Consider the following 16,408-nt stretch of genomic DNA (forward strand, 5'->3'; position numbering starts at 1 on the left):
TATGAAAGCAAATAAAACCAAGGGTGATTTCATCATCATGAACCTTATCTAAACACGTGTGAACAGTTAGTGAATAATAACTCTGTGCCACAATAGCAGTGCAATAATGCATTTTCTCTTAAATCCAACCCCATGCAGTTCTTCATTCCACTGTCACTGCTCAGGTTATGCCTCATCATCCTTCACCTTGACCTGGTCACCTCACTTCATTCCCTGTGCACCTCCTCTCTGGACTCCATATTGTCCCCACTGCCTGCTTTAGGAAAAGTCACTTCAACATACAGGTGGCTAACAGACACATGAAATGATGCTCAACATCACTCATTATCAGGAAATGCACTACCTGTCAGAATGGCTAAAATCAAAAACACAAGAAACAAGTGTTGGCGAGGATGTGGAAAAAAAGGAACTCTCATGAACCAATGCAAACTGATGCAGCCACTGTAAGAAACAGTATGGAGGTTCCTTTCAAAAAATTAAAAATTAATTACCATATGATCCAGTAATTCCAATACTGAGTATTTACCCAAAGAATATGAAAATATTAACTCAAAGAGATATATGCACCCCTATGTTTATTGCAGCATTATTTACAATAGCCAAATTATGGAAGCACCCAAGTGTCCATCAACAGATGAATGGATAAAGAAGATGTGGTATATACATATTGGAATATTACTCAGCCATAAAAAAGAATGAAATTTTGCCATCTGCAACAACATTGGTCGATCTAGAGGGTATAATGCTAAGTAAAATAACTCAGAGAAAGACAAATACCATATGATTTCACTCATATGTGGAATTTAAGAAACAAACAAACAAAAAGAGACAAACCAGGGGCACCTGAGTGGCTCAGTCAGTCAAGTGGCCAACTCTTGATTTCGGCTCAGGTCATGATCTTGGGGTCCTGGGATCCAGCCCCGCACTGGGCTCCGTGCTCTGCAGGGAGTCTGCTTGAGTACTCTCCCTCTCCCTCTCACTCTGCCCCTCCTGCTGCTCACTCATGCACTCTCTCTCTCTCTAATAAATAAATAAATCTAAAAAAGAGAGAGAGAAACCAAGAAGCAGACTCTTTTTTTTTTAAAGATTTTTTTTTAAAAGATTTTATTTATTTATTTGAGTGAGAGAGTGAGAGAGAGAAAGAGCACAAGAGGGGGGAGCGGGAGGGGGAGAAGCAGACTCCCTGCCAGGCAGGGAGCCCAATGCGGGACTCGATCCCGGGACTCCAGGATCATGACCTGAGCCGAAGGCAGTCGCTTAACCAACTGAGCCACCCAGGCGCCCTAAAGACTTTTTTTTTAATGTATTTATTTGACAGAGAGAGACACAGCAAGAGAGGGAACACAAGCAGGGGGAGCGGGAGAGGGAGAAGCAGGCTTCCCACGGAGAAGGGAGCCTGATGTGGGGCTCCATCCCAGGACCCTGGGATCATGACCTGAGCTGAAGGCAGACACTTAATGACTGAGCCACCCAGGCGCCCCAAGAATCAGACTCTTAACAAACTGAGAGTTAACAGAGAGGAGATAGGTGGGGGGATAGGTGAAACAGGTGAAGGGGATTAAGAATACACTTATCATGATGAGCACCAATTAACGTATAGAATTGTTGAATCACTACATGGTACACCTGAAGCTAATATAAGACTGTGTTAGCTATACTGGAATTAAATTTTTTTTAATAATAATGAGAGAAAAAGTCCTTCAAAATAAGACACAAATAGAACCTACCTAATAGATCTAAATTAGTGTCAATGTTCTAGTTCTTGGCATTGGTGATAGGTTCACAGGTATTCCTTACGTTATTAGTACATAAAAAAAACTAAAATGACCAATGATGCAGTTTGTCAGAAGCAAAGATTATGATCAATCTAATTCTATATACCTAAGGTCCATTTAAAAAAATAATAATGGTGTCAATCTAGCTCTCCAGGCTAATCTACCTTCCCTCATGGATCTTACATGCTAGTAGATAAAGAAAGACAATTAACAAAAGTAATCCCTAAAATTTACAGTATGTTAGGCAGTGAAACTTATTTTGTTTACTACCAGTTAGTTACTTTTTCTAAAACGTAAGCTCCAAGAGCGCAAGAATTTTTTCATTATTATATCCCCAGCACCCAGAATACCACCTGACACACAGTAGGTGATCAATAAGTATTTGTTGAAGGAATGATCAATATATGGCAAAATAAATGTTCAGCAAATGTTAACTGCTCCTGTCCCTATCACTGTATCTGTCATATGGCCTTCCCTACTGCACGTTCAATGATAATGGGAAGTGAATTTTGGAAAGCAAAAACGTCTTGCCTTCAACAATGCTGGAATCTGAATGAAAACTTAAATGTACAGTCTAGACCTCCACCAAGTGATTCTTATGACTTGAACTACTCAGTTTCTTATGCTATATTCAATGAGACTATGTAATATCACTAATCCACATATCTCAGCATACCTTACAAAAATGTGTTTTAATTTTAAAAATGTTTGTGTTACGATGTAAAAGAAAAAATTTAGGCCAACTGATATTAAGCAATTTGCCTGAAGTCAAACTTATTAAAGACAGGGTTGGTACTCTTGGACTCACAATATCACTTCAGACTCAGCACTACCTTCTACCATAATAAGGATACTCAGTTTATACTCCTGAATTTCTTTTCATCTACTGTTCAACTTTGCCACCCAGGTAGTTAAACAGCTATATATCCATCACTTTTGACCAAATCATAAATATCAAGGCAAGATTTCTGGCAGCACACAAAAAGAGACAGGGCTAACAGAAGTTAGAAGTTACCATGCACAAGTAAAACAAAGGAAGGCTTGTTTTTGCTTATCCCAAAACATATCAGAAGATACCACAAAATGATGGCAGAAGAAAAGTGGGCTGAAAAGACCAACGGCAGTTGAAAGATAAGGAGAATCAGATTTTTAATAGGATGACTGCTACATTTTTCTGTGGGCTATATTATTTTTCAGAATTTAAAAAACTGTCAATTGATTAGTCAGTATTTTGGTGTACTAGGAATGCTACTAAAATGGGGTAAGGAACTGAAAGAAATGTAGGGCAGTGACTCAATAACTCAGCTGGACACCAGATCAAAGGCATTTCAGTTTACTAGAACTGTGTCGCAAATACTAGACAAAGGCTTTCAAACAAATACATGGTCTGCGCAATCTTGAGTAAGGCACTAATTTCATACAAAACATGTCCTATTCTCCTTAAGGTTATATTGGTCTCAACTTCACCACCAACCTTTCTTAAGCTGCAGTTTTGTCTTTGCTCCATAACCTTTCCTTTGTGTTTGATACTGCTCTTAAAGATTTCCAAACTTCTTGACAAACCTGGTGTGCTGAGTTCGCTTTGATATCTTTGCAGCACCTGGCAATTTTAAACTTTTTCTTCAAAGTCTTTGCTCCTTGAGCTTCCCTGACTTGTGCATTTCTGGTTCTCTCATACTACAATTCTACCTCTCTTTAAATTATCCTTTTTCCTCCATCTGCTAACTATCCCTTGATAAACAGACTGCATTCCACAGTTTTAACCAACAGCTCCACATAATTGATTCTCAGATCTCTACTTCCAGTCCCTGTTCCCACAATCCATTCAGGTTATAGCCAATAACAGATCCTTATCTGGTCAACTGTCTCCTCAATCTAAATATGTCCAAAACTGAACTTACCCTCTTCCAAACCACCCTCACCCCACAACCAAACCAGCTCCTGTTCTCAACTTCTCTGTCTTCATCAATGGTACCACAGCTCTCTCAGCTCCTAAGACGCAGATCTTTAGTCACCTCTGCCTCTCTGTCTCCTTCAGCCATTAAAGTACTGAAATCTTTACTTATGGAGACAAAATCAGGAAATGATCTACAAAACTGGAAGAAAAAGAAAAGTGCCACCACGAAAGCAAAGCAATTAAAGAAAAAATATTTTGAATATTAAAATATTGGGATTTGTCAAACATTTCTACAGTTTGAAGACAGATACTTGTAAACATGTGCTATGTAAAAATCCAGATGTCTGGCTATCATACACATCCAATTACTGTCACCTCCATCTTAGAATTTCTTGTCTTCATAGCCATCCCCTCCTGTCTACTCACCAACACCACTGCTCTAGGTGTTGGTGAGTTCAAGCTTTCCTCACCTCACATCTTAACAAATCTTGCCCCTCTTCTCATCCACTTCGCCCATCAACCTCTGACAGCAATCAGTGCTTCAATTTTATTATAACATTCACTTGTCCAAAGACCTTCAATGACTCTTCAAACTCCTTAGTCTGGCACATAATCTTTTTTGGGGGGGGGCACATATAATCTTATATTCCATTCTGCCACTGGGATTGGGAGCCCTTCCACTTCAGATATATCCTCACAGCTCACAGATTGAAGGTGCCCATGCAGGTGTGAGATCAAGAAATGACTGGTAGATCCAACTCACATTTACAACTTCCTTTTTATTCTCTTTCTCTCCTCCTATTTTTCTCTTCATAACTTTTCTTCTTTTCTACCACTTTCTTATACTTCTTTTTCACCTTCTTCTCTATGCCAATGGCACCAACAGGAATTTCCAATCTGCAGTTATTCTAAGTACTAAAAAGACTGACCATTGTTCTAGTCAATAGTTACCAATAAGAAAGACTCAGACATGGGGTGCCTGTCCGGCACAGTAGAAGAGTATGTGACTCTTGGTCTTGGGGTGTAAAGATTACTTAAATAAATAAATAAAAACTTGGGGGGAAAAAAAGAAAGAAAGAAAGACTCAGACATAACAATGGAAAATGGAAGGAAGGAGATCTTACCTGTGGAATAACCATGTATCCAAGCTTCCCGTTGCAATCCTAAGACAAAAATCAGGAGTGAGGCCATACAAGCTCCCATATCTAATGATGGAGGCCTCACTGAGGATGAAGAGTATGCCTTGCTGCCCACTTATTCAGGAATACAGAAGTAGCATGAATATAACACCTCTCAGTATAGTTTTCTAGATTTGCCCCTATATCTCATCCAAAGCTAGACAGAGCCCTGGGTTTTCCTCCAGTATAGATAAATATCACATGGAAAAGAACTCAATACAAAATAAAGGAATCTTAGGAAAAAAAATTTTTTTTTGTCAAATGTTTTATTGTGTAGACATCTGGAGTACTGTAAAACATGCATTATCTGTAGATTCAAAAAGGAATAAGCCACATTGTCCTCACTGTCAAATGTGTCAGGCTTGGAATACATGATGGAGATTAATGGAAGTACCATGAGAGTAATATTTAGGTTCCCAAAAAACATCTACAATTTGGAGTAGGGTCTTAATCACATGAAAAGCAAAGCTGTTCACATTCGGTGAACTTGCATTTCATTGGCGGTACACAGTATTTTAATTTTAAAATAAAAATAATTCTGTTTTTAGAAGATTCCCATTCCCCAACTTTATTTTCCCCTCAGTTTTCAGAAATGTTGATTTAAAAAAATCATATCCATTTTTGGAAGTTGTACATTTATCTGAACAATAACTAAAATGTATTACTTCTTCGGTTGCTGAGGTGTATTAAATTTGAAGAAGATAATATCTCCATCTTCAACAATATAATTTCTGCCTTGTTGTCTATACTTTCCAGCAGCCTTGACCGCATTTTCAGAACCTTCCTCTTAAAAATCTTCGTATTTCATTACTTCAGCCATAATGAATCCTTTTTCAAAATCTGTGTGAATCTCTCCTGCAGCTTGAGGAGCCTTCGTTCCTTTGCTGGTGGTCCATGCACGTACTTCATCTGGGCCTGCAGTGAAAAAGTATTCTAGTTGGAGTGCTGCAAACCCAGCCTTAATGATCTTTGGCAAAGCGCTTTGTGTCATGTTTGCTTTCAGATACTTCTGTCTCTCTTCAGCACTCAATTCTTGCAACTTGAGTTCCAAGGCCCCACTAAAAGGAATGACCAAGGCACCTGGGTCATACTTGTCTACCCACTCTTTAATTTTTATCAACCATTTGTTTTTCTTTCTAATGTAGTCTTTTTCAGAAAGATTAACCAAGTAGACCATTGGTTTTGAAGCCAAAAATAAGTGTTTATTCAACCCTTCAATCTCTTTGTCATTCCAATCATGATAGAAACGAACAGGTTTCTTCTGATCTATAACCCAGGATTTGACTTTGCACATTATATCATATTCAGGTTTTAATTTTTTATCTCCTCCTCTCACAGCCACTTTTTCTAGTTTATCTATAATGGGCCCAATCATTTCCTCATCTTTGAGTTGAAGTTATTCGTGTATTATTTCTCTATCTCGAATAGGATCTACACTTCCTTCAACACGCGTGATATCATCATCTTCAAAAGCACATGTTAGATGAAAGATTCCATCACAGGCACTGATATGAGATAAAAAGTCATTTCCCAAGCCTTGACCATTGTGAGCTCCTTTCACAAGGCCAGCAATATCCACTACATTTAGAAAGGCAGGAATTTGCTTGCTGGTTTGTGGTACTGGCAAAGAAAGTCAAACCTTTCATCTGGCGCAGGTACTCTGCTCTCATTAGGACCAAAAGTGCAGAATGGGAAGTTTTCTGCTGAAGCCTGACTATTGGTTAATACACTGAAGAAGGTAGACTTCCCAACATTTGGCAATCCAACAATACCAATTTTCAAGCAGGTTCCAAATCTTCCAATGATTGGGGGTGGTTTAATTCCATCACCTCCCTTTTTGGGGAGCATCGTGCTCAGGGCGGGCGATGACACGAGGTCCCAGCGGCAGCGGGAGACGGATCCTGCCTGCAACAGGAGGCAGGGAGGAAGAAGGAGAAAGCACAGGCCCGGCCCCTCCGCCAAGCAGCACGCATGACGGCGCGGCGGTGGTGGTCAGGAATCTTGGGAAATTTTTAATATTCTCTTCTCCCCCTCCCCACAACAAATCAAAGACAGTTTATCTTTACAGAGTCTGTAATTTGTTGGGTTAAAAAACATACTTTCTTTGCTTTTCATAAATTTCACATTTCAACTGCATTTTCCTCTTAGGCTGGATTTACATCTTCGAAGGAAAATGAATTTCCTTTCCCATTTCATAAAACGTTCTGTTTTTCACGGAAATGAAATATAACAAACAATTCTCACTGTACTCACAAATATTTAAAGCCCCAATCTGAGGTCTATGGGTTTCACCTAAAAATGAAATTGCTGTTGATCGCAGATAGATCACACACATACATACATAGAATTCACTCCTTTCTCCTTAGCCCTCATACTTTTTACTCCTAAGAAGGAAGAATCAGTTTAATTGAAATCCAGGTATTTTTAAAGTTATCCTCTTTCCTCTATCTCTTCCTGAGTTGAAAGCAAAATTGGGGGCTCTATGCAAAAGGCCAGACCATATGTATTCTGTATCTTTGTAAGAATGCAAAAAAACAGAGGAGAGAAAGATGACTTCTCAGTAACTGAGGAGTAGTGTTTATATTTAGGATTTCTCTTCCTTTCAGTTTTTGGCATATAGTTAAGCACACTAAACTTCCTAGAAAAAAAAAGGACCCAAAACATTTATAACCTTTCATTGCTCCCATATCTGTCCACTGGATCGAATGTGAATCCTCATTCAGAGTCCTGCCCTAGGCAAAACGTAAAATGTTTGTTTATTTTAGCAAAGCTCCCTCTCTGCATTCTTCACCCTTCCCCTTCTCTTTGTAACTGTATATCCCAGAAATCTGCTGCTCCCTGCACAGCCCCTGGGAATAATTTCTAATGGTAGAATATTAAATATTATATTATGAGGACACTTATTCGTTGGAAGAATACTTATTACTAAGCACCAACTATGGACCACTCGGACCTTCCTCAAAATGTCAATGATTGTTCCTGGAAAAGTTCTGTAATCAAAATTTCTTGGGTTTTTGTTTGTTTGTTTGTTTTTTAAGATTTTATTTATTTATTTGAGAGAGAATGAGAGACAGAGAGCACGAGAGGGAAGAGGATTAGAGGGAGAAGCAGACCCCCCGCTGAGCAGGGAGCCCAATGCGGGACTCGATCCCGGGACTCCAGGATCATGACCTGAGCCGAAGGCAGTCGCTTAACCAACTGAGCCACCCAGGCACCCTTGTTTGTTTTTTTTAAACACTGGATTAAACAGGTTTCTCAGAACATTTACTATGCAAATGAGCACCCAGGACTCTACAAGAGGCAGTTCTGCCATGCAGGGAATCCCAGACTTGTTGGGCCAGTGCTATTTTCAATGAACATCGATCTGCTGCTCTGCAAAAGGGTTTGGAAGAAGTGGTGCTCAGACAACTGACAGAAAGCAGAGAGCACCTATGTTGGAGTGGAAGAATTAGAAATAGCCTCATGTGAGAACATTTGAGCCAGGTCCTAAGGATGGACAAAATGTGACTGTGCAGAAACGAAAAGAAAGGCAGAGAAGCCACGTGTGGGGCAGTCATGGGGGCAGCACCTCTCAATCACTCTGTGTCATCTGCCCTGCCCTGGGCTCTGGGCTGAACCTACTCGGAGGCAGATCTATTCCTCAGACCCCACCAGGCCCCAGACAGGCATGAAGACACAGATCCAAAGAGGAGGGGGAGCAATGAGACATTAGGGAGGAGAAAAGGGGCAACTTCCTGATAGAAGGTTGTGAGCTAACTTCCCATCCTCCCTTACTCCTTCCAAATATTTCCTTATTTAACTCTTTTTGGTCTAAGCAAGTTAATATATCTTGCCAGTTGCTGTTTTTAAATGACAAATCCTTTTCTATGTATCTATAAACAAAGTTTCCCAAATGTGTAAACTAAACTACGGTCCCACTTTGTTTCAGATGTAGAGATCTGCATGTCAAGTTTTCAAAAATTATTGCTTTCTAGCAAAAGGAGATATACACTGTGTGCAGATAGTTCCAATGAATCAAAATCATTCCCTTCACTTCTGAATCTCTCAGACAGGGATTATTAAAGAAAAATATTTTTGAATTTCAAAATAAACATTTGTCTTAAATGTATGCATGAAGCTAAACCAATGGGCTAAATTTGCTCTAGAAGTATGAGGAGAGGGGTGCCTGGATGTCACAGTCGATTAAGCGTCCCACTCTTGATTTCAGCTCAGGTCATGATCCAGGGTCATGAGATCGAGACCCGCATGGGCTCCGCCCTCAGTGTGGAGTCTGCTTGAGATTCTCTCTCCCTTTCCCTCTCCCCCTGCCCTTCCCCCTGCTTGCACTCGCAAGCTCTCACACTCTCTAAAATAAATAAATAAATCTTTAAATTAATTAATTTTAAAAAGTATGAAGAGATAAGGAGTACTTGTTAGTATTCGTAGAACAGTGCTAAAAAAACCCACTTCAATGTATATTATTGAAAAACAACAATAAGAAACTTGGAAAATGTAAAAGAAAAAAAAAGCCGAAGAAAAAATACCAAGAGATAACTGCTATTTAATAATTTCTTTCAAACTAAATTTTGAGGGATTCCTGGGTGGTTCAGTTGGTTAAGCGTCTGCCTTCGGCTCAGGTCATGATCCCAGTGTCCTGAGATCGAGTCCTGCACGGGGCTCCCTGCTCAGTCAGAGCCTGCTTCTCCCTCTGCCACGCCACTCCCCCTGCTGTGCTCTCTCTCTCTCTCTCTGACAGATAAATAAAAATCTTTAAAAAAATAAAAATAAATTTTGATAATTTAAAATAGATTTTTTAAAGTGATAAAACATACATAACATGAAATTTGCTCTCAACTATTTTTATTTATACAGTTCAATGGCATTAAGTATATAAAATTGATTTTCACATCCAGAAAACTTGGGTTTCTCAGGCCAGTTCAGAAGAGCCATTTGGCCCTTAAACAACAACAAAAAAAAACTATTTATTGATAATACAGAGGGAGACAAAAGAAATACCCTCACAGAATACGTAAGTAATACCTTAATAAAGCCTTCTATCCTTAATGGGGAAATGTTACATGAATAAGAGGCATTATAAACATCATCTACTTTCTTCCAAGGTTGGCAAGGACCTGCTCACATTTGGGTTTCTTCACTTCCTGCTAAATGCAGCCATGTGCTTAGAGGTGCAGAGCCCTAATTCAGCATTTGCTATCTGTACTCAGTGTAGAAATCCTGGCAAGCAGCCCCGTTGCTGAGGTCACATACCAAGCACTGCTATGAGGCCAGGCTTGCCCCGCAGCCCTCCCCTTCCAGGAAGAGGAGAACAGCCTGGTCTTCGCACACACTGCTCAGAATCTCATAGGTTGAGGGTGGGGGTCCATAGGAACAATCTGTCAAGCTTTCCCTTGGAAAATTAAGCAGTGCATAACTACAAAGCTGGAGAACCTCTCAGCCCCAACCATTTCAAAACAGCAAGTGTAAAGGAGACTTTTTCTAAAACCATACCCACAACTTTAGCCCAGGTGCTCTCACCCCAGAACACATGCTTCTGAGTCCTCCTGGTATAAAGCAGAGATGTTGTGTATTTTGCTTTATTTAGAAAGAAAAAGAAACAACAGTTTAAATCCCTTGCCTGAAGTCACTTGGAAATCACAGTGACAACTTAGGAAAGGGACAATTAAGAAGGATCAAATTCTTTTTGACCCTGTTAATGCACACACTGTCTTTAAGGAAGAAGAGGAGAGGGGAGAAAGCATAGTTCTTGGCGTCAAATCAAAGGTGCACATGTTCACATGTATTTGGATTAAGTGCCCAGGACTTACACTCGAAGACACGACTATCTTCGGGCAGCTGAGGAGCACTGAAAGCATCAGAACAGTGAGCTAGAAAAAAGTGTCCTCATCAAGGTCTGAAGCAAGGGCCAGCTCCGGAGGAACCACAGCAGTACCACGGCCCAGGGGAACCTGCTCTGGGATTGAAGTGATAAGATGAGGCCTGCTCAGTGCCAACCAAGTGCCCAGCATATCCTCTTTGCCAATTTGCAGATGAGCCTGTGGCAATTCTTCTACAGCTCTTGATAGGCTTTACAAATGATCAAGAATTATCATTTGCTATCATCCTATAAGTGCAAGGAACAGAGTCACAACCATGAAACTCTGAAGAAGCTGAGGCTTTAGAGAAATAAAGTAACTTCTCCTGAGGTTCTCAGGTAGAAGCCACACAGACAAGATGCAGAACCAGGTCCATTCAGCTTGGAAGCCCACACCTTTTCCACTCCTGCTCTGTGCTTAGCTTCCCAGAGGGATAGTTTAGAAAGTCCAATTTAAGCTCATAAAGAGAAAGATCTTATATTAAAACGGGTTGACAAACCTTTTCTGTAAAAAAAAAAAAAAAAAAAAAGGTGAATATTTTAGGCTTTGCAAGCTATGCCGAATACTCATTTTTGTTTTCTCTTACAACCCTTCCAAAACATAAAAACCATTCTTAGCTCCTGAGGTTACACAAAAACCAGCCATGGCCCACTGTGCTGAGCCCTGTGTTAGAACACAGGGCCCAAGCAAAGCTCAGTGATTCTGATGGATGAGAACTGTGTCACTGACTCAATGTCTTAATTTACAAATGTGCTTTTTGCTTCCAGATGGGGAGGAAAGAGGAAGCCAGGAGAGAATCAGTACTCAATCTAGTCACTTCATATACATTGCATTACTAAGTGTAAAGAAGTAGTGGTCCCTTACTTAAACTCCTTCACTGGAGTAGTTTTAGAAGTTATCCTGCATTTATTTCATTTATGTCTTCTTTCTATATCCATGCCTTTGCCTATTCCAAGTTAGGCATTAATCTGTCACTGAAAATCAATTCTTTCTGCAGTCTAATTAAAACTATTTCAGAGGGCCACAACATAATGAACAGAAACACAGGTAGATTTGAACTGACCATGGGCTCTTTCAGTATGATCAAAGGCTTCTGGGGTTCTGCTATTTAAAATTATAGAAAATATTTTCCATTCACTTTATGACACTTGTAAAACAGGCTTTTGAACACTCCCTGCAACTTACAATAATCATCAAGTCAACCTAACAGATGTTGCAAACTGGATCCAGTTCATCAACACTAGAGCACATAATGAAATGCATTTCAAATGACATTCAGATTTTGAGATGCAAGGCAAAATAATGCACAATTTATAACCTCCTTAATTGTCTTAGATACTGAACTTGCATCCAGGATTTGCTCTCAGGCCCTCCATAAAGCATACTCTAGTCCTGTGCCCTGTCAGTTGGCTGACTAACCTCTGCCTTGGTCCAGGCAATACAACCCTAGTGCCAGGTCCAAGTGTTTCTGGTTAAAGTATTTTCAACTCTGCTGATTCATGCCCAGCTACTTGGTAGCTACAGAGTGGAAGCAGAAGATGGCCACTAGGGACCAATTTAACAACAACAAATGTTATTTTCACTGTTAAGCTAAACAAGTTGGAAGCCAGAAGGCAACAGATTCCAAAGATTGGTACCTTATCTCATAAGCCTGCGTGCAGAACTACGTAGCCCATTCTACAGGTAAATAAATACAGGCCAATTTTAATCACAGGAACAGCTAGCAAAATGGAACAAGAGTGAGAGCAATTAAAATGCTCCCTTCCTGGATTTTGCTCCCTTTGTCCAATTGCATAATCCCCTCCCATGAAACCCAGGGCAGTCAGGAAAAAGAGCTGGCCTAAGACCTACTAACACAGATAAACAAAGACTGGAGAAAGTGACTAAAAAAGCCTGTAACATGGCACAGTCAAACAAGGAAAGTGCTTCCTTGTGTACAAAGGGCATGGCAATTTCAGTCATGATTAAGACACCAAGCAGAGAAAGGAAAGGAATCAGATGTAAGTTCCTCCTAAGGACATGTAAATGTGCTAGGCATTTTACATACAGTATATGATATAATCATCATTAACTTGTAAGATAGGAATTAGTACCCCCATTTTACAGATGGAAAAACTGAGCCTCAGAGAGAAACTTACTCAAGATCACACAAGTAGGAAGTGCCAGGGCTGGCATTTGAACTGAGTCTGTCTGGGATCAAACCTGCCCTTTCATTCCATCATTCTTTGTCACCCACAGGAAAAATACCAAAAGAGAGTATGGAGTAAACAACATTCAGGAGGAGTTAAACAGGCAAGTAGTATTGGTAAGCAGCAGGTCTCCAAGCTCAGGCCAGGAATCTACCATCCCAGGAGAGAGATGGCAAGAACAAGCCAGGACGCAAGTGCCATAGGAGCAAATGACATCCTACTTGGCACCAACAATCTTCCCAAGGTCAGTTCCCAAGGCCCAGCACTGTGAACATGCAGCTAGAAACCAGGGCACCAGGTAAGGACATGGGAGAGCTGGGACTCAGCTGGCACCATGGACATCCGGGGGGGTCACCTGTCTTGACTCCAGGTAACCTGGACTCCACTGACTGAGGCTGAAGCTGTTAAGAAAGATACTGTCCATCTTGGCTCCAGATTGGTCCAGGAACTAAAGTTGAGTCTTCAGATTAGAAACGTGATGTGGTAAAGAAGAGGAAGTAGAGGCGGAGGTTATTAGATAGAACTGGCAATTTTTTACTTCAGGGCCATGGCAAATACAATCAACTCTCCTTTCCATCTTGTCATGTTGATAACTTTCACAGAAGGCCAGATCTCTACAATCAAAGGAACAGAGGGGATCAGGATACTAATCTAAGCAAAATCAAGAAAAAAGAACTATTGTTGCCAGAATTAAATCAAAATTTTGTATTTCCAAACATATCAGCCTCGTGCTGGCAGAGCTGGGCCTCGGGAGCAGATTCTGGGAAGAACACTGGTGCCAGGCACACCGATATTAGGAGCTGGCATCCCTCCCCTGCCCTTGAGGCCAGCACTCTCGCCCTTCTGTGGGCTACTGCCCTGCCACTTCTTTACCTGAGTCATCCAGGCAAACGTGTGAAGCCAGTCCTGGGTCATGTGAGGCAGAAGGGAAGGCAGCTAGCAGCAGAAGCAGTCCACAGAAGGACAGGTGTCCAGGAAGCAGAAAATGCCTCCAATGGCAACCTTCCTCTCCTCTCCAGAAAGAAGGAACTGCTCTATAAAGATGGGCTGGGGGAGCCAGGATTTCAAAATTCAACCCCTGATTCACTAGGCTATGACTGAAGAGAGATCCAGCTAAGTGTGCCAGGATGACTAGGTGATTAATCAGTCCCCTTCTCTGCTCTGTGATGCTCCAGGACAAGTCATGCTATTGCTCGGGGCCTGGGAATGAGCCAGTTGGGGTCAAGGGGTGGAGCTGGAAAATGAGGCCACAGCTCCTGGCCAGGGCTCCCCAGACAGCTCTTGCATCCCTCCCGAAGCCCAGCATCTCCCCAACCTCTTCCCATGAGGAGGAGAATCCCTGTGAAGAGAAGTCAGAACAACCCAGATCCCTCCCTCCTAGCCTCTGTTAGCCCAAAGAGGAAAATAAGAGTGAAGTAAGCAGAAAATTTTTAGAAAAGCTAAAATACTACTGCAATAAGGTACTATTGCTAGAGTCAATTTAGATAAATCAGCTTTCCCAGTAGATAAATGGGAAGTTTGAAAAAAGATATTTGCTTCAGATACAAAAGATTAATTGGAAGAGATTTTCTAATCATAGAGATGAAAGAAATCTCAAGAAGTTCTCTGGTCAGACAGATAGTAGTCAATCTTCATAAAAATCTCCTAAAAAAGAGATCACACAGTTAATACCACTATCTAAGAGTCTTTATGAACAAGAAATGATTCTTTAGACATAAATCCCTAAAACTCCCTTACTTTTAAACTAAATGCCTACTACCTCATTCTCAGGGGAAACAAAAATTACCATCCACAAAAAAAAAGTGTCCATACAGAAATTCTTTTGCCTCAGTCTATTCTTCTCCAACATAAAGACAATCCCAAGTCATAAATGTTTCCTCAATTCTTTCACTATTTTCTTTCTTTTTTTTGCTGAACTCTCTCCAAACTAATCATGAGCTCAGGACTGATCATTTAATTACTAGACAATGCAGCTGGTGATAGCTTTCACCAAGTTAAAATGGCTTTTATCCCAAGTGTGTTTTCCACACGACACCAATTAATGTTTTGGCTTTGTCTATTTTCCAACTAGCAGTTCCAATATAAAACAAAAAAGAATATGCAGAAAAGAGAAGCAGTTGGTACTGGAAACTCAACAAATGCCTGAGCTAATTTATAGAGTGACTGAAAAATAATTCACTTGAATTTTAAATCAAAATGCAGCAACGTGGAAAATGGCACATGGCTATACAACATAAACTACCAAAATTATAAAAAGCTGTTAATGTACTGCACATGACATTGCTGATTAGCTATCCATCACCATTATAGCTTGCAAAATTATTTGACGGTTGTAAGAGAAACTGATTTCTTGAAAATAGATTCCTACTTATGTAAATGCCCATGTGCTGCCAAAGTTAAGTAAAAATGTTCATCCCAGGCGGACTCCCATAAAATCATCAAGAAATGGTCTAATCCCAAACTAAAATCATGGCAAATTTTTTTAGATTACCCTAGTCAAACATCTTAGACCAGTGGCTCTCAACTTTGGCTGCACATTGGAACCACCTATGGAACCATTAAAAACTACTAATTCCTGACCCCACTCTCAGATTCGGATGTAATTGGTCTGGGGTGAAGCATGGATACTGAGATTGTTTAGAGCTGTCCAGGTGATTCCACTGTACAGCTAAGGTAGAGAAGCCACAGCCTTACACAATGTTAAACCTATCAGTTAATAATACTGGACTGCAAGCTTACCATGAGCCAAGAATTGTGACTGACTGAGTAAAAGAAAAGGTATAAGACAGACTCTGCCTTCAAGGCCCTCAGTCTAAGGGAGAGAAAGACATGTAACTCAACAGTTGTCACGCAGTGTGCTAAGTGCTATGACCAAGGCACAGAGAACAGTAAAGGGAGCCTGGGGGAGGGGCATCTAACACAAACCGGCAGAGAGGGAGCTGGGTCTTGAAGGCTAAGGAAGAGTCTATCAGGAGGAGAAAGTAGGGAGAGGCATCACAAGAAGAAAGACTAGAATCTGCAAACGCCCAGAAGCTGGGGAGGATTATCCTCTCCTTAGTGTTCTGCAAATTGTTTTTTTTTACAGGTAAAGTGGAGAAGGATGTGAATACAAGAAGGCAATGAGGTTGGAGGGGTTTTCCAGGGTGCCTAGAGGGCCCAATGGATAATGTAAATGGACCAAGTACTCAGAGTGTACGGCAACAGTTGGTATGGCAGACTGCCGAACCCAAGGGGTGGGGGGCTGTTTCTTCTTAGCTCCAGCTAATGTGAGAATAAAGGTTCAATATTGACACATCTTCCAGATTTTCAAGGGATGCTGAGAATCTGGTCCTTATGTGAAATTTACAGGTTTTTAAATGCTGAGCAGGACAAATAAACAAGTTTACAGGCCAGATACTACCTATGGGCTTCAGGTATGGGCTATACCTTTTCATTACATAATGAAAAATTACTGAGGAATTTGATTCTTTATTTATTTATTTATTTATTTATTTATTTATTTATTTATTTTAAAGAT

The 16,408-nt window shown here is 40.5% G+C and overlaps 1 protein-coding gene and 1 pseudogene across 4 annotated transcripts in view; both read right to left on the reverse strand.

Moving 5' to 3' along the window:
- Positions 1-16,408, reverse strand: part of PPM1L (protein phosphatase, Mg2+/Mn2+ dependent 1L) — a 448,415-nt gene that overhangs the window by 237,674 nt on the left and 194,333 nt on the right. The window contains exon 1 of one of the 4 annotated variants that reach the window (XM_064585767.1): positions 13,765-14,018. The exons of the other annotated variants lie outside the window; for them this stretch is intronic. Coding sequence (XP_064441837.1) covers positions 13,765-13,806 — 42 coding nt within the window. The 5' untranslated portion in view covers positions 13,807-14,018. Of the gene's footprint in view, positions 1-13,764; positions 14,019-16,408 lie in introns of those variants that run through there. 4 annotated transcript variants of the gene reach the window in all.
- LOC129045376 (obg-like ATPase 1) lies at positions 1,127-9,209 on the reverse strand (annotated as a pseudogene).

This window comes from Mirounga angustirostris, unplaced genomic scaffold, assembly GCF_029215605.1.
Source record: "Mirounga angustirostris isolate CCGP_5_RB_7025 unplaced genomic scaffold, mMirAng1.0.hap1 SCAF_1, whole genome shotgun sequence".
Classification (NCBI taxonomy): Eukaryota; Metazoa; Chordata; class Mammalia; order Carnivora; family Phocidae; genus Mirounga; species Mirounga angustirostris.